Source organism: Lineus longissimus, chromosome 4 (assembly GCF_910592395.1).
Source record: "Lineus longissimus chromosome 4, tnLinLong1.2, whole genome shotgun sequence".
NCBI lineage: Eukaryota > Metazoa > Nemertea > Pilidiophora > Heteronemertea > Lineidae > Lineus > Lineus longissimus.
Window position 1 is genome coordinate 2161034 of NC_088311.1, and position 13987 is coordinate 2175020.

Here is a 13987-nt window from a genome sequence, read left to right on the forward strand (position 1 = left end):
ATTATCAATCACAATTGATCACAAGAACACGTTCGATTCAGTGAATTACGTTAGATAATTCAAATATTGGAAATAACTGGGAAAATGCCTCTGAAACCGGGCGGCTATTTTTTTGTATTTCCCGCGGGTTGACACTCTTCTGTTTTTTGATGGAAGAAGGTAAAATAATCGTGTTTACAAAATTTTCATCATGGCTGCTTCCTCGTCGATGACGGCCGAAAATGAAATTTCTAGACAGGCTGAAACCGATCTCGTGGTGTCTGAATTCAAAACCTGGCAAGCTGGATCCAATAATGATATAATATTCTTACTTGATGTTAGTTAATTTAACTCTTTGGTGTCGTGTTCTCGTCGCATATCGCCTTTGAACTGATGGCGTTTGTTTTCATTTTATTCGCGCATAATGTAAATGTATTGCATGTATTGAATGTTCTGTACATGTCATATGTGTACTGCTGCATACATTACATTGACATAAGCACCATGTGTACTAATAGTGTATTGCACAAGCAATGTTGCAACAAGCAGTGTTGCTCTACTGCATCCACTTTTACGCCATGCCAGTCATTGGTATGCAGTGCAGTGAGTGCACTGACACTGTAAGTGAAAGTGTAAGCCCTATAGCCTATAGGCTAGTAGGCCTAGTATAATATACCGTCGCATCGCCATCGCTGATCGGCATCAATGGCATAGGCCAGCCTACATACAACTACGCCCACTACTTGTACTACTAGGCCTAGGGCTTGCTGCTGGCTTTAGTTGAGGAAAGAATAACATTGAATAATATAGGACTGACTAGATGGATTCACTCAGCAGTGCACCGACGCGACATGCAGTGTTGACGCCACCAAAAATAATGATTATAAGGTTAAGCTTAAGAATTGGTTCTCCAGAGAGTGAACATTGATAAGTTACATGTAAACTTATTTCTTTTTCAGACTACTCCACGAGAAGAAGGAGGAGTGGCCATGAACATGTTGCTGGCCAGCCAGCATGAATTTCAGTTGCTTTGTCCTGCAAGTAAGTCATGTTGTTGTCAGTCCAACTTGTCACAGATTCTGAATGCTGTCGGTGCACTTTTTGTTTTATTTTTAGCAGACTTAATAGCTCTATGAAATTTTTGTCAGTTTCACAGCGAACTGTCATGAGCGACATCATCAGTTTCACAGCCACAGGAGATTTGAATACATGTAATTGTAAGCCATGGCACTCTTGATCATTTAATCGGGTCTATTGGTTTTAGGACTTGAAATTGATAAGTAGTTAATACCACTAGCATATACCCATGGAGCTGGCAAAGTTGAAATGTAATATACATTAGTTAAATGGGCACGATGATTGAGCTACATTAAATTTCTAACGTTACTGAAGTTTTATTAAAGGTTAAACACGAAATTAACTGCATTTAGGGACTTATTGCTGCTATCTACATGCAACCCCCAATAGATTGATTGGAGTACGCTATTTTGCACAATGCGTTGAGACCAGTGACAGCAGGTCCTGTTCCAAATAAGGCCCTCACATATTAGGCATATCACCTACCCACTCCCGTACCCAATGCCACTGTCGGACCAAAGCCAGGCGCATGGAGAGATGCAGAACGCATTTCAAACTGACAACATCAGTCAGTAAAGAATAAAACAAAGAGCAAGCGCTGGCCACTGTACATATTTTGTCCATCCTGGCATAACTGTTTATTGATACCCTGACTACATGTTCCAGTAGGCCACTCTGCAGAATTTGCCTTATCACTCAGGTCAGTGTTTCTCGAATAGAACTAAAATAGAACAGGCTAATCATTAATCTCCCTGCTAATACCCTGCACCATGGACCAGGTTGTATAGCACTACATACGTGCTGGAAGCTAATACTGATGTGGCAGGGAGAATATGCGTGAAGTTTGTGCATGCTTTTGAGAATGAGCGGAGCTCTCCAGTCGACGTGCTCTCTGAAAAGTTGTTATTTATTCTAAAACCACGAAGATATTCGACGTATGACACCCTCAGTGACACTCTTACTTATGATCCACACCTACGAAACCAAAAGTTGCAAGAATTCGACGCATTTTCGAGGCCCAATTTTGAAACAAAAATCGCCTCCTATTTAGCGGCCACAACGCGCATTATAGTATAGATGCATGCCATGCAACTACTAGTATGATGAAGGAGATCAGCGGCTATACAACATAGGTACAAACACATTTTCTGACTTAAAATGTCTGTTGCAGTGTTGCGTTTAACACATAGTGTTACACTTTATTCAATTTTTCATTTCTCCAGATTACCCAAACCATGAGGACAACTTCTATGTGGATGCAAATCCTGATGTCAGAATATGGGCAAATGCTTTGAATGAGGTACGGTAGTTTATTGTAAACATGATTCATTTTTATTGCATAAAATCATTTCTAATGATGATATAAATTATATTTTTGCCCATTTGTAAAAATATAACAAGAGTGTTTTTGTTTTGATAGTGTTTTACCATTTCTTTTGTAGTTTGTGTTGGACACTGAAGGAAAACTTCTGCTCACTGAAGTTCTTCACAAGTAAGTCTGTACTGGTACATGTACGTGGCTTCTTGGTCAATCAGCAACTGGTATTCTCTCAGCAGTGTGTCAAAAACACCTGTAAAACCTGATTTTTCAAAAATTGACACACATTATTGTTTAGCCAAACTCTGAGGCTCTATGATTTACGACAGACCTCTCTAGAACAGCTCATTTCGTCAGCAAAAACGGACCAAGCAGAGAACATGCATCTCAAAAATGCTAATGCCAAAGAAGTCTTGTGACCAATAATTTGAGTATATTTCTATTTTCAGAGCTGTAGCATTGTATAACACCAGCAGTCATGACCGTATGGAAGAATCGGATGTAAGTTTATTATCAGTATACACATAACTACAATGAATTGGTTTTCAATTCTGGTAATATTCATCACCTCAACAACACACCTTGAAATTGGTAAGCTGGATGTTGATTGAATAAACCAAGATACATTTTGTGTCAATTTTAAGTTGTTGGTGGTTTGAAGTTACTGACTTTTGTGCAGTCATATCTGAGTCTTACTTGTATTGCTTGTTTGCAGAATGAAAGTATGGAGGAAGGTGAGGATGATGATGAGGACATGATAATCGATGATGATGATGCTTACACAACCGAGTGGGAACTTCAGGTGGCAAGAAAGAAGGTAAAGCAGCTTTAATATATGATACTTTAAAAGCTGCTAACCAGTTAGCTTACTCTTTTGGAGTATTTTTTGGTTGCTGCTGCATTAACAAAACGTAGTGTTTGCTTCTATGATGTAAACATCATATTGCCTTCTGGCAGTTTAGAAGTGAGAAATGTAGGGAGGAGAGTTTTCATTTATGCTGTCTGTTTGATTTCAGAAACGATGGGCTGAAAAGGAGATTCAGTTGAGAGCTGAACTCAAGAGGAATGCGGCAGGTTCTGCAGTTAACCAAGAACTCCTGGAAAAAGGTGAGTTATCTTTCGTTTTCCTTCATGTCCTTCTTCCCAGCCAAGCAAATATTCGAGAGAAGTATATTTTTGTGGGCTATGGAATTGATACCCCGTACTCCCAATTTCCTTCAAGAAGTAAAATACTGTCTGAGGCAACATCTTGTCTGTTTATTGCCAGTTTTGGAGAGGGAGAGACTTCATTTTGTTTTGATTATAACTTATATATATTTTCATTTGTTGCACAGGTCAGCAGCAGCAGGGTCGCACAAAGCAGATCTTCACAAGTTCAGCCGCATCTGGAATTCTCACTAATGATCTTGTGAAAATCATGGAGTATGAAAAGGTAGGGAGTAATATATGTCGAGACTAGTGAGGGGATTTGAAAAACAAAATGTGAATGCCAAATTCACACTGTCACTGCTGTTAAATTTTTGTTTATTAAAACAGATTATGAGCAATGACTTCATTTTGTAAAAGCAATGTACTTGCTCCTTTACCAGCAATTCGATTTGTAACAGTTTGACTGGACTGCTGGAGAAATTCACATCGTATCTCTTTCAGGAGATAAGTACCCAGACATGTACATGCCTGATAATCATATTTTTGTTTATGTGGTCTCTTCAGGAACTTGGTTTCACAGTTGAGCCTATTGGAGATAACATCTATAAATGGCAAGTGAAGTTGTTTGATTTCGACCCAACCAGGTGAGTCTAGCAGCTTTTTATATGGATTTAAGAAGTCTTGTTTTGGTGTTATCTACAGTAATGTTTATGATGTCTCATCAGCCAATGAAGAACTGAAGGGTTAAGAGTAGAGTACTTGGGTTTGGTTCTCTCTTTCAGCAACGTGTGAGACTCCATGCTTATTTCTCTTTGTTTGTCTTGCCTTACTCCACCTAGGTGTATACATGTAGATGGGTACCAATCAGAAACGATTTGTCTATTTCATAGAATGAATGCCATTTGGATTCTATTTCAGTGACTTGTCGAAAGACCTACAAGCAGTTGAACAGTTGTTTGGCTATAAGTTCATAGAACTTCAAATGGTGAGTGAAACTTGTGATTGACAGTTCGACCCAGCTGGCTTTTCCTGTCATACTGCCAGTGATATCTAGACAATGATATTGTTTGTCTGCACAATCCTTTGACTGGTGCTTTAGCTAGCTATTTGTTAAGAAGAAGTCTACTGGGACGCTCAGCTCAAGCTTATTATGTTGTGATGAGTATCATTACTGATGTGCTAATGTTTTGATTAACGAAATATCCTTTATTTTTCAGGACTTCGCAATTGATCTGTACCCGTTTTACCCGCCTTTGGTAAAAGTTGTCCGACCACGACTACAGGTAAACCAAGTTTATGGGTAGTCATGAAGGCAACATTCTATTGTGTGGTGCCTACATGTAGTTTGATGGCTTTTTTAGTATACATATACAATCTGCTTACCACTTGGCCGACTTTGCCTGGTTTACTTTGAACAGCACTTCACATCTGAAAGGCCAGTTCTCAACGATAAATGTATGATTCAGTGCATCTCAAATCTTATTACAGGATCACCCTGTTGATTAGTTGAATCTATCTCAGTGGTCATTTCAATCTCTATTCAGCCATCGATGATGCAACGAGTGACCAACATGGACTTACTCAAGTTGTCCTACTGGAATCCAGCCAAGGATATGCAGAGTATTCTCATTGAAATTAAGACATTCCTTCAGCAGTGGGCCAGGTACATCTATTTTGTTTGTTCTTTGCCAGCCTGGGGGGGGGGGGGGGGGTGAAGGGGGAACCTCTTTCAGGGCACTTCTCTGTAAAAAAGAATGGTGCTTGTGTTCTTCAGATTCATATTTTGGAGTGAACTCGTGCAGTTGTTGTGCTTTAATGGGCATACACTATGAGCGGAGGTAAACATCAGATTCAAGTGCTTGCCTGCATTAACATTGGAGATATTCACCTAACTTCGCTTTCAAATGGCCATGAATAAATTCAGTCATTTCATGTAACTAATGATGTACAGTGTTAACAGGTTGGAGATAAACAGTGTAAGAAATGATCCAAAGAAGTATCCGAATGGTTCGTTTGTGGATATTGAGCATCATCTGCTTCGCTTGGCATTGGTAAGTACGTGTACTGTCTTATTACCAGTAAATTCAATCGAAAAGAGAAAGTAAATTACCGGTAAATGCTTTTTTCGGTAAAACTGAAAGAGGGCTAAAGAGATTTAAATTTTGGATATTGAACTGAGATTTCTTTTATGCTTCTCAGTTATTTGCCAGTTTTGTTCTCTTAATCAAAGGAAAAGCAATGCATCTCTTGAATACGTTCTCTCTGACGTATATTTGAGTGGAGATACGAATGTACCATCTTTTCCTCCACAGGTGAGTGAAGTAAACCCCAGAGCAAGTTTCCACTACTTTGAAAAACCACCAGATTTTGTGCCTGCAGCTGCTATTCCACCAAAGGTACTTTTATGTTTGTTATATTTGTTTAGTGCCTACATTTGTTTGTATGAATGCATCAGACTTGTGTATGAACATTGCTTAGCCTTGGATCCTAACTTGGAATAGTATTTTCTTTCTTTCATTTGTTTTCCTTTATATATAAAGGTGAATCTTTGAATGCCTTACTAAAAGTCTTATTTTCTTCCAGTCTAAAAAGCAGAAGATGAGTGAAGAGTATTGGGAGCGTGGTGTGGGCTTTGGACACAGTAAAAGGCCTGGTTAGAATCTCTTCTATCTAATGATGCTGATGAAGTCACACTAGTCACTTATCACTAAATTATATGCTGTGCTTATACATGTACTACTGACTGATCAATTTAAATAAGCCATGACAGACAAAATGTGAGGCATCTTTGATGTGGCTGTCATGCTGGCAGATTTCTCCTTTGTCGCAGTACAAGTAGCACTCTTCATTCATACAGCAACTGTGAATGAACTAATGATTTTTGATAGCCTAGTCACCTCTTAATTCCATGACCTATAATCCTTTTGATCATAACTTTATCATTGCTTTGATGCTAAATTTCAGAGTGGGACATCAATACATATGTGGCTGTCCAGAGAGAAAAGGACAAGCAGATTGAATCAGTATTGCACACAATTCTTGATGAATTAAAGGATCTTTATGCCAAGCATGCTCCTCAGCTGAAACCCAGACAGCGCCGCACAGAACCTCGATCTCAGTCGGAGAGTATTGACCCAGTGGAAGACATGTATACTATACTAGAGGGGTCATCATTGGTGCCATTTCTCGAGGTAAGAATGACAACCTGCTTGATACCTATACACCCTTTGGATATGAACTGCAATTTACTGGACTCTTCCCTTGTCGTTGCCACATTTTAACTAGACGAGATCGTTTTGTCGCACGTAGCAGCAGTTCTAATTCCAGGTCGCGGCAACAAAATTTTGATGGATGGAAACATTGATCTATTCTAAAACTGTGGTGGAACACCTTTACATGTACATGTTTGTCAGCTCAAACATTGTCTTGTTGTCTACAAGTAATGTGCTGAAGATCTGTTTGTACTTTTTCAGCAATACTTGAATGCTGATTCCTTCTTAGAAATATGTCGTCATACAGTGGTAAGTATATTGCCTGAATGTTTCTCAGTTACTTGTCGATGTACAAGGCATACTTACATCGATTACATGTATGGTCAAATCATCAGGGAGAACTCCTCTTACGCCAGTGACACCATGCTTTGTGAAAGACGTAGGGAAAAATCAACAAAAACTTTTATGTTACGTGACACAGAATGAATCTGCCATAAAACTATTTATTTCTTTATGATTCCATGTCTGATGTTGAATGTGTACATTCATCTTCTAGGTTTACAAGGCAATCATAGATATTCTCAAAGAAATTGGTAAGTAACTTACTACAAATGGATTTACCTTAGAACAAATATTGGAATAGCAGTCCGGTTTGGCAAAGATGGTAAGTTAAACTGTGAGACTGAATTCCTGTTCTTTTATATTGCAGCTCGACAGACCAAGCTGATACCACTACTGTGTTCATTACCTGACCAACAAAAGTCTATCATTGTTCTTCTGGAGAATCTGGAACAAAAGGTAAGTTAACTTACGTATTGTTTTTCCCTGCATTGTTCTTATGCCCTGTGAAACTACGTACTAACATGTAAGCCACGGGTCATGACCCCAGCAATTCCGACTTTAGTTCATGGGATTTGACTCAACAGAAAATTATCTAGATACATCTGTGTGGAATGTGGGATCTTCTTGGTTGGTTTGGAATCAGAAGCTTACAAGGACAAGGACTACATGTCGTGCCTGATCAAGACCACATGCATGATGGGCAGTGGCATCTTGCCTGCTCCCTATGGCTTTCTATTTGACCAGAGTATGTTTCATACTGGATGCTGTATGATCTTCCAGGCCTCTCTTCTGCTGCAACACATCTACAAAGCTGGTAACGGGGCCATCCCAAAACCTCCTAAAGGACACCATGAACCTGAATCAGAAGCTTGTCCTGTTGAGTTTGCCATGTCGGCTCACACATCGGCTACGTCTGCCAAAGATGATGGTGTGGCTGAACAAAGACTTGCTAGGTAACAGTCAAAGATTTATAAACCTTTTCAAAAGTTTGGTTTTGCCGTTGAAATTGTCTGATTAAAAGGACTTTGGGCACCCTGACATGAAGGCAACTTTTCTGTACCAAATTCATTTGGAAACGAATTTCAAGGCCAAGAGACTCTTCTGTCTTGACAGAGCTAATACTGCATGAACATTATTATTTCAGGGAGTTTGTTAACCTTTTCAAAGATGTCAAAGAATCTCTGAGCAGAGCTGGTCTCGGTTCGACTGTGATGCCAAACTCTAGCAATGATGCTGCCTGCAACAGCAACAATGGTCACAATTCTGGAATCAACGGAACAAACGACACCACTACACCGAGCAGTAGTAGCAGCTGCACCAGTAGTAGCAACTCTGCTGAAGGTTTGGCGGATTCTACACCAAATGCAGCTGGTGATGCGGTAAGATGATTGCTGCATATATGTGACATTCTTGTTTTGTGCAGTCAGTTGTTTAGAGGGATTGCCTTCTTAGTCTAGCATTCCAGCCATTTTGTTTCCTCTGTTACTGCTGGGTAGGTAGTACCATCTGTACCTGTGTTATGTTATGGTCACACCAGTAACCCCACTTGGAACCTTCAATGTTTTCAATATTGGTCTTATTCGTAATAATACATGTAACCAGTTAATGGACCTTTGTCTATTTCAGAGTTCATCGAGTGAATCTCTATACTTGAAACATTTAAAAAGCCTTCAATTTGGAAGTCATGGGATGGAGGGTACGTAACATTTAATACTGATTCTTATAATGAGACATGAAGACAATGGATGAAATTTCTGCTCCACTGAAATTCATTATGGCTTGGTTTGACTGTTGTGCTATTTCTATTGTTTTCATTTGTTTTTCAGTTGAGGGTCCAGGCGCTCATCATTTTTCAACCGACTTCAAACTTCAAACCAGACTAGCGCAACCACAGGTGTGTATTGTTATCATCACAAGACTGCTGTTGTTGTACCTACTGATCAATTGCTATGTCTAAAGAATAGAGTAGTGGATAACTAATGCTAATCCAATATTTGTCTTGCCTGCTTTCAGGTATTCCGTATAGCTCAAGAGTTGACCTCCTTGTCTTCGTCATTACCTCTAGATCTTTCTTCATCTATACTTGTTAGAACAGTAAGTACTACAGAAATCTGAATAGATACAGTATGTTGTTGGGAAAACAGGTGGCCGATGACTTCTCGGATCATGTAGCATATTGGAAATTCTAGTATTGTGTCCATGAGGACTTTTCTCTCTTCATAAAGAAGGCATCTGAAATGACGAATTAGTCTAAAACCTGATAATCCTGCATGAAATCCATTCAGCAAATGACTCTTTCATTTGATGAATGTTGGAAGAGTTTTCAACTTAGCTTGAGGAAAATGGCTGAAAGGGTACTGAACTTTTCTTTGAAAGAGAATGATGTTCTGAGGTTTCTTCTTTCAGGATGATGATAAACTGACCCTGATGCGGGCGTTAATCATTGGGTAAGTTAACTCTTGGAAGGCAGTAGAATCTTATAATGGCGTTGAATTTATTGAGCACTCCAAACTGACCATGATTTAATGTTTATGGTTTCTGTCTGCAAATACTTGTCTACCTGAAACCGAAAGTGGAGACCAGGTGAGGCACGATCATAAGTTGAATGCCATCATGCTACGTTAGAATTGACCAAGATACATATTATACTTTTTAAGCAAGAAGCTATATCAGGTTGAATCTCCTTTTTTCAGACCCGAGGGTACACCTTATTCTGGCGGATGCTTTCAGTTTGACATCTTCTTCCCAAACAATTATCCCAAGACACCACCACTGGTGAATTTCCAGGTATGTTCGTCTTGAAAACTTGATTGATGTTGTCCCATATCTCACGCTACCTCACTAAAATTTTATGTACTTACCTGGCCAGTGTGTGGACATGCCCTGCATTCACCAATCCAATCCCCTTTTGAACATCACATCTCCACAGAGCAGTGATAGTAGGTGTATTATCAGCACTGTAGTAACTGATTAGTTATTTCCTGTCTGACAATTTGTGACTTTCTCTTTCAGACTACAGGTGGCGGCACTGTGCGGTTTAATCCAAATCTATACAAGTAAGTTCACATACCAGTGATACTGTGTTAGTAGGAACTGTACTATTTGCTGTCCCTGTTCTAGGCTGTACATCTGCTCCTCGTTTCATCACTTGTTTTCCTCATTTCAGTTCTGGTAAGGTGTGTCTGTCATTACTTGGAACATGGGCTGGTCAGAAAGGAGAGAGGTGGAATGATACAACATCGACTGTATTACAGGTAAGTTACTCTGACTATAGGCTTACTCTTGAGAATGTCATCTTGATGAAATACTTTTACCAGCAATAGAGCATTGGCCTTGACATAGAGTGCATGCCTATTCAGTGAGAGGTGAAAGACCCTTTACATACTTGGACTATTTCCCTGTCCCAACCATAAAGAGTGGATACTTGTGCATTGTCCATATCTATGACATCATTGATGATAATTAGAGGCTGTACTTTATTGATTCCATCTCATTGACGTCTTTGCAGGTGTTGGTGTCTATTCAGTCGTTAATTCTAGTCCCTGAGCCATACTTCAACGAACCCGGTTATGAACAAGAGATTGGTACAGAGATTGGTCTCAGGAACAGTGATGATTATAATGCTGGTGAGTTTGCCTGTGGGTTTCTGCTTGACCAGTCCTTTAAAGATTGATTGTGTAGGTCACAGCAATACCAGTGTTGCATTTGATCCAGGGATGCTATGATTGATGTGAATTGGCCAGTTTCTCATGAGCTGATGACCTAAACTATTGCAGTTATCACAGCCAGGTAAAATCTAAAATCCTGAATGTCTTGCATTCGTTTCAGATGTTCGCATCAACAATATCAAATATGCTGTGATAGCACAACTCCAGAACCCTACTCCTGGGTTTGAGGATGTTGTTAAAACACATTTCTTTTACAAGAAGGATAGGATTTTGGAGGTAGGGTTGCTCATTGAAACATTGCTTCAAGACGTTGAATACTTGTTCTTTGTTACATGTACATGTACTTGGGGCTATCGAACATGTCAACAGAACTGAACACAAATTTCCCAAGCCAGTAGCGGACAAGGGTTGGTAATTAGTTCTCAGAGTTTCAGTTAGATTTCTCTGTGTTAGCTCTTATTGGAAATGCTTTGAAATTTGTTGTTAGTTTTCTCTGAGTGTTCCTATTGTTTTCTTCAATCTGTTGAAGTTTTTTTCTCATTACGAAATATGTAACAGTTTGCTTGACACTCTTGTTTCCTTTCAGGAGTATGAAGGTTGGTTGAAACAGAACAAGAGTAGCAAGCTAGAGAAGCTAATGCAGACGTTAAAGAAAGAACTCAACAAACTACGACCACCGACACCACCTACAACAAATAAATCAAATGAAGAGAATTCAAGTAAAGAGACGAGTAAGTCGGATGTATCGAACTCGTCATGACCATAATGGTCAACTTTTATAGTCATAGTTCATTGGAGAATGTGGATGTGCCAAGTGCTACAACCTCAGCGAGATTTTGAAGTTCTCTATATGAGCTTTGATCGTTTTATTTTTGGGTGCTTAAGGGACGAATGTATGAAGAATGGGTGTAATTGGGAGATGATCCAAGCCACCCTGTTAGTACAGTGATCGGATGTAAGATTTGCATTTATGTTGGACAAACAATTCTCTCTCTGCTTTATCTTCGGGCAGAAGAAATGACAGCAGAAATGCAAAAAAGTGATAACTTTCAAATTATCTTGAAAGTTGTATGTGAAAGTTCATGAAATTTTAGCGTGCCTGTGTGCACAAGCCCTCTGAGAGGAACTGTGTCAGCGATTTTAACCGGAGTGCTTTTAATGAGGAAATTGCAACAAGCTGATGTCGTTCAATCTGCTGGTTTCGTTATTTTGTTTGTGTCTCGCTTAAGATGTTAGAGGAAACCCTATGTCTTTTATGAATGTTGTTGATTTGTTCTCAAATCCCGGAGCCACAGTCATTTCTAACAGTCATATGAACTGTTGTAGCTTTTGTTGTTGCTGTTGTCTTATTAGAATTATGATTCTGCAAACAAGTGTATGTTCACTTTTTGGATCAGGTTATTGAAGCTGAGGCTGACCTACTGACTCTCATCTTCCTTGTAAATAGACTTATCATTGAGATGAGGTCAGCATAAGGATATTGGCAAGAGATCTAGGTTATTTGAAAGCATTTGATAGCTGTGCAATATCCTCTCCAACATACCCTCTGGCGGACATCCTTTGGGTGGTTGATCTCAATGTAGACTTCTCATCACTGTCTATACGGCAACTACTCGAATGACAGTCTGGTGTATTATAGGAGTTGGGGATTTTCTGTTAACTGCTGACTAGCAAACAGAATGTGATGTTACTGGAGTCTGATCTCTTAGTGAAATAGATGGTGCTTTGAATCACAAGTTTGACTTGAACGAGGAGTTTTGGAAGTCAGTCATCAGAAATTCTTCATGGCATACTTCCTATAGTGACATTTAATACTGTAACACATTAAAAAAACAGCTATTGTTTTAGATGTATGCTACTAATTCTCCTTACACGGAGGGTGTAACTATGCAGAAGTGATGACCTTGAGTACTTTTTTGGACTCGTCATTTAGAGTTTAAGTGTAATCAAGAATGATACTGTGCCGATGGGGGAGTACCAGTACAATTAACAATATGCCTAGTTTACCTCTACATGTAAAAGCCTTGGTAGAACAGACACCCCTTGACCACCCTAAACCTGTCACCACAGTATCTATCTTGGGGTAATATATTAGAGATGGTATTTTTCAAATGTTAGAAGGGCAGATGTGTGTTTCACTTCTTTGATGTATCAATCAGAACATGTATGAAAGTGTTAAACTTAGAATTCTAGTTGAGGAGTTTCTGATCGCTGTGAACCGGTAAAATCGTTGATCATAATTTCATTTTCTCAACGCTATTTGTGATGCAAGGCACACATACATTTTCTGTGACCTCTATCAATATTGTGTCATGGTCTGGCTGTACTGTTGGTCAGAATGACATGAAAATTACGGGTTGCCAATACCTGTACTTCATATTTTGTTATCTTGACAGCTTTATTACTTTGTTTTAGAAGAAGATTGGTATTTTGCATTTACCTTCTTTCTCAATCTCCTGTCAATAGGTTGTTAATATACATGATGTCAGGGTGGACCAGAATTATTTTCCTTTGTGTGAGGGGAAATAATTCTGGGCCACCCTTTATAGGACTTTCAGAACATGATGAAGATGAAGTGACTTTCTGAGCTGACTTTGTATTCTGTTTAGAACATCTGACATGTAAATATAGGATGAGTTCTTATCAGGCCGAGTACTTTTGGAAGGTGCTGTGTTGATGGTTGAAGTGATTTTGGATCATTGTCAAAAGGTTAGCTTCTAATACAAATTACAATACATGTATGGCCAGGAAGTGGTGAAAAACAGTAAAGCTTTGGTAGTTTCTTTTGTTTATCATGTCAGTTTGATTGGTTACAAATAAGTTTAAGATTTTAGTGGCATACTCTCAAATTTTGTTAATTGCTGTCAAACCATGGCAGGGTTGCTATGTGCTGGTCATGTGAGGCATTGGAGTCAAGGCAGACTTTTCCCCAGGTACGAGAATGCAAAGACCAGGGAGACTTTGCTCCATTGCCTGATTTGGCTTAAACTTTAAAGTCTTTTATCCAGGCTTTGCTACTTATTGTCAAAATATACATGTACATGTAAATTTGTTGATATTCATCATGATAATAAAACTACATGTTGCTATCTTTGGCTTGATTATATCTTATTTTTGTAGTGTAAAGTAGAAAAAAGTGGAATCAGAAGATATACCTCAGCTTAGTGGGAGTAAGCAAGGTAATGTAAAATTCGAATTTGTATGTTTCCTGATCGTCCGCCTTGATGCTCTTATGACAGATT

At 39.1% G+C, this 13987-nt stretch overlaps 1 protein-coding gene across 1 annotated transcript; it reads left to right on the top strand.

Moving 5' to 3' along the window:
• The first annotated feature begins 199 nt into the window (after window positions 1–199).
• LOC135487315 (uncharacterized) lies at window positions 200–13834 on the top strand. The gene is made up of 31 exons (XM_064770937.1): window positions 200–316; window positions 939–1020; window positions 2280–2356; window positions 2499–2548; window positions 2824–2875; window positions 3090–3191; window positions 3391–3481; window positions 3709–3806; window positions 4088–4167; window positions 4442–4508; window positions 4741–4806; window positions 5068–5186; window positions 5484–5574; window positions 5836–5919; window positions 6107–6176; window positions 6488–6714; window positions 6997–7044; window positions 7292–7328; window positions 7445–7533; window positions 7858–8030; window positions 8222–8456; window positions 8704–8773; window positions 8904–8971; window positions 9091–9171; window positions 9484–9524; window positions 9771–9864; window positions 10090–10133; window positions 10244–10331; window positions 10586–10703; window positions 10906–11021; window positions 11332–13834. The coding sequence occupies exons 1-31, from the start codon at window positions 209–211 to the stop codon at window positions 11503–11505; spliced, it is 2940 nt and encodes a 979-aa protein (XP_064627007.1). The 5' UTR covers window positions 200–208; the 3' UTR covers window positions 11506–13834.
• Window positions 13835–13987: the final 153 nt, after the last annotated feature.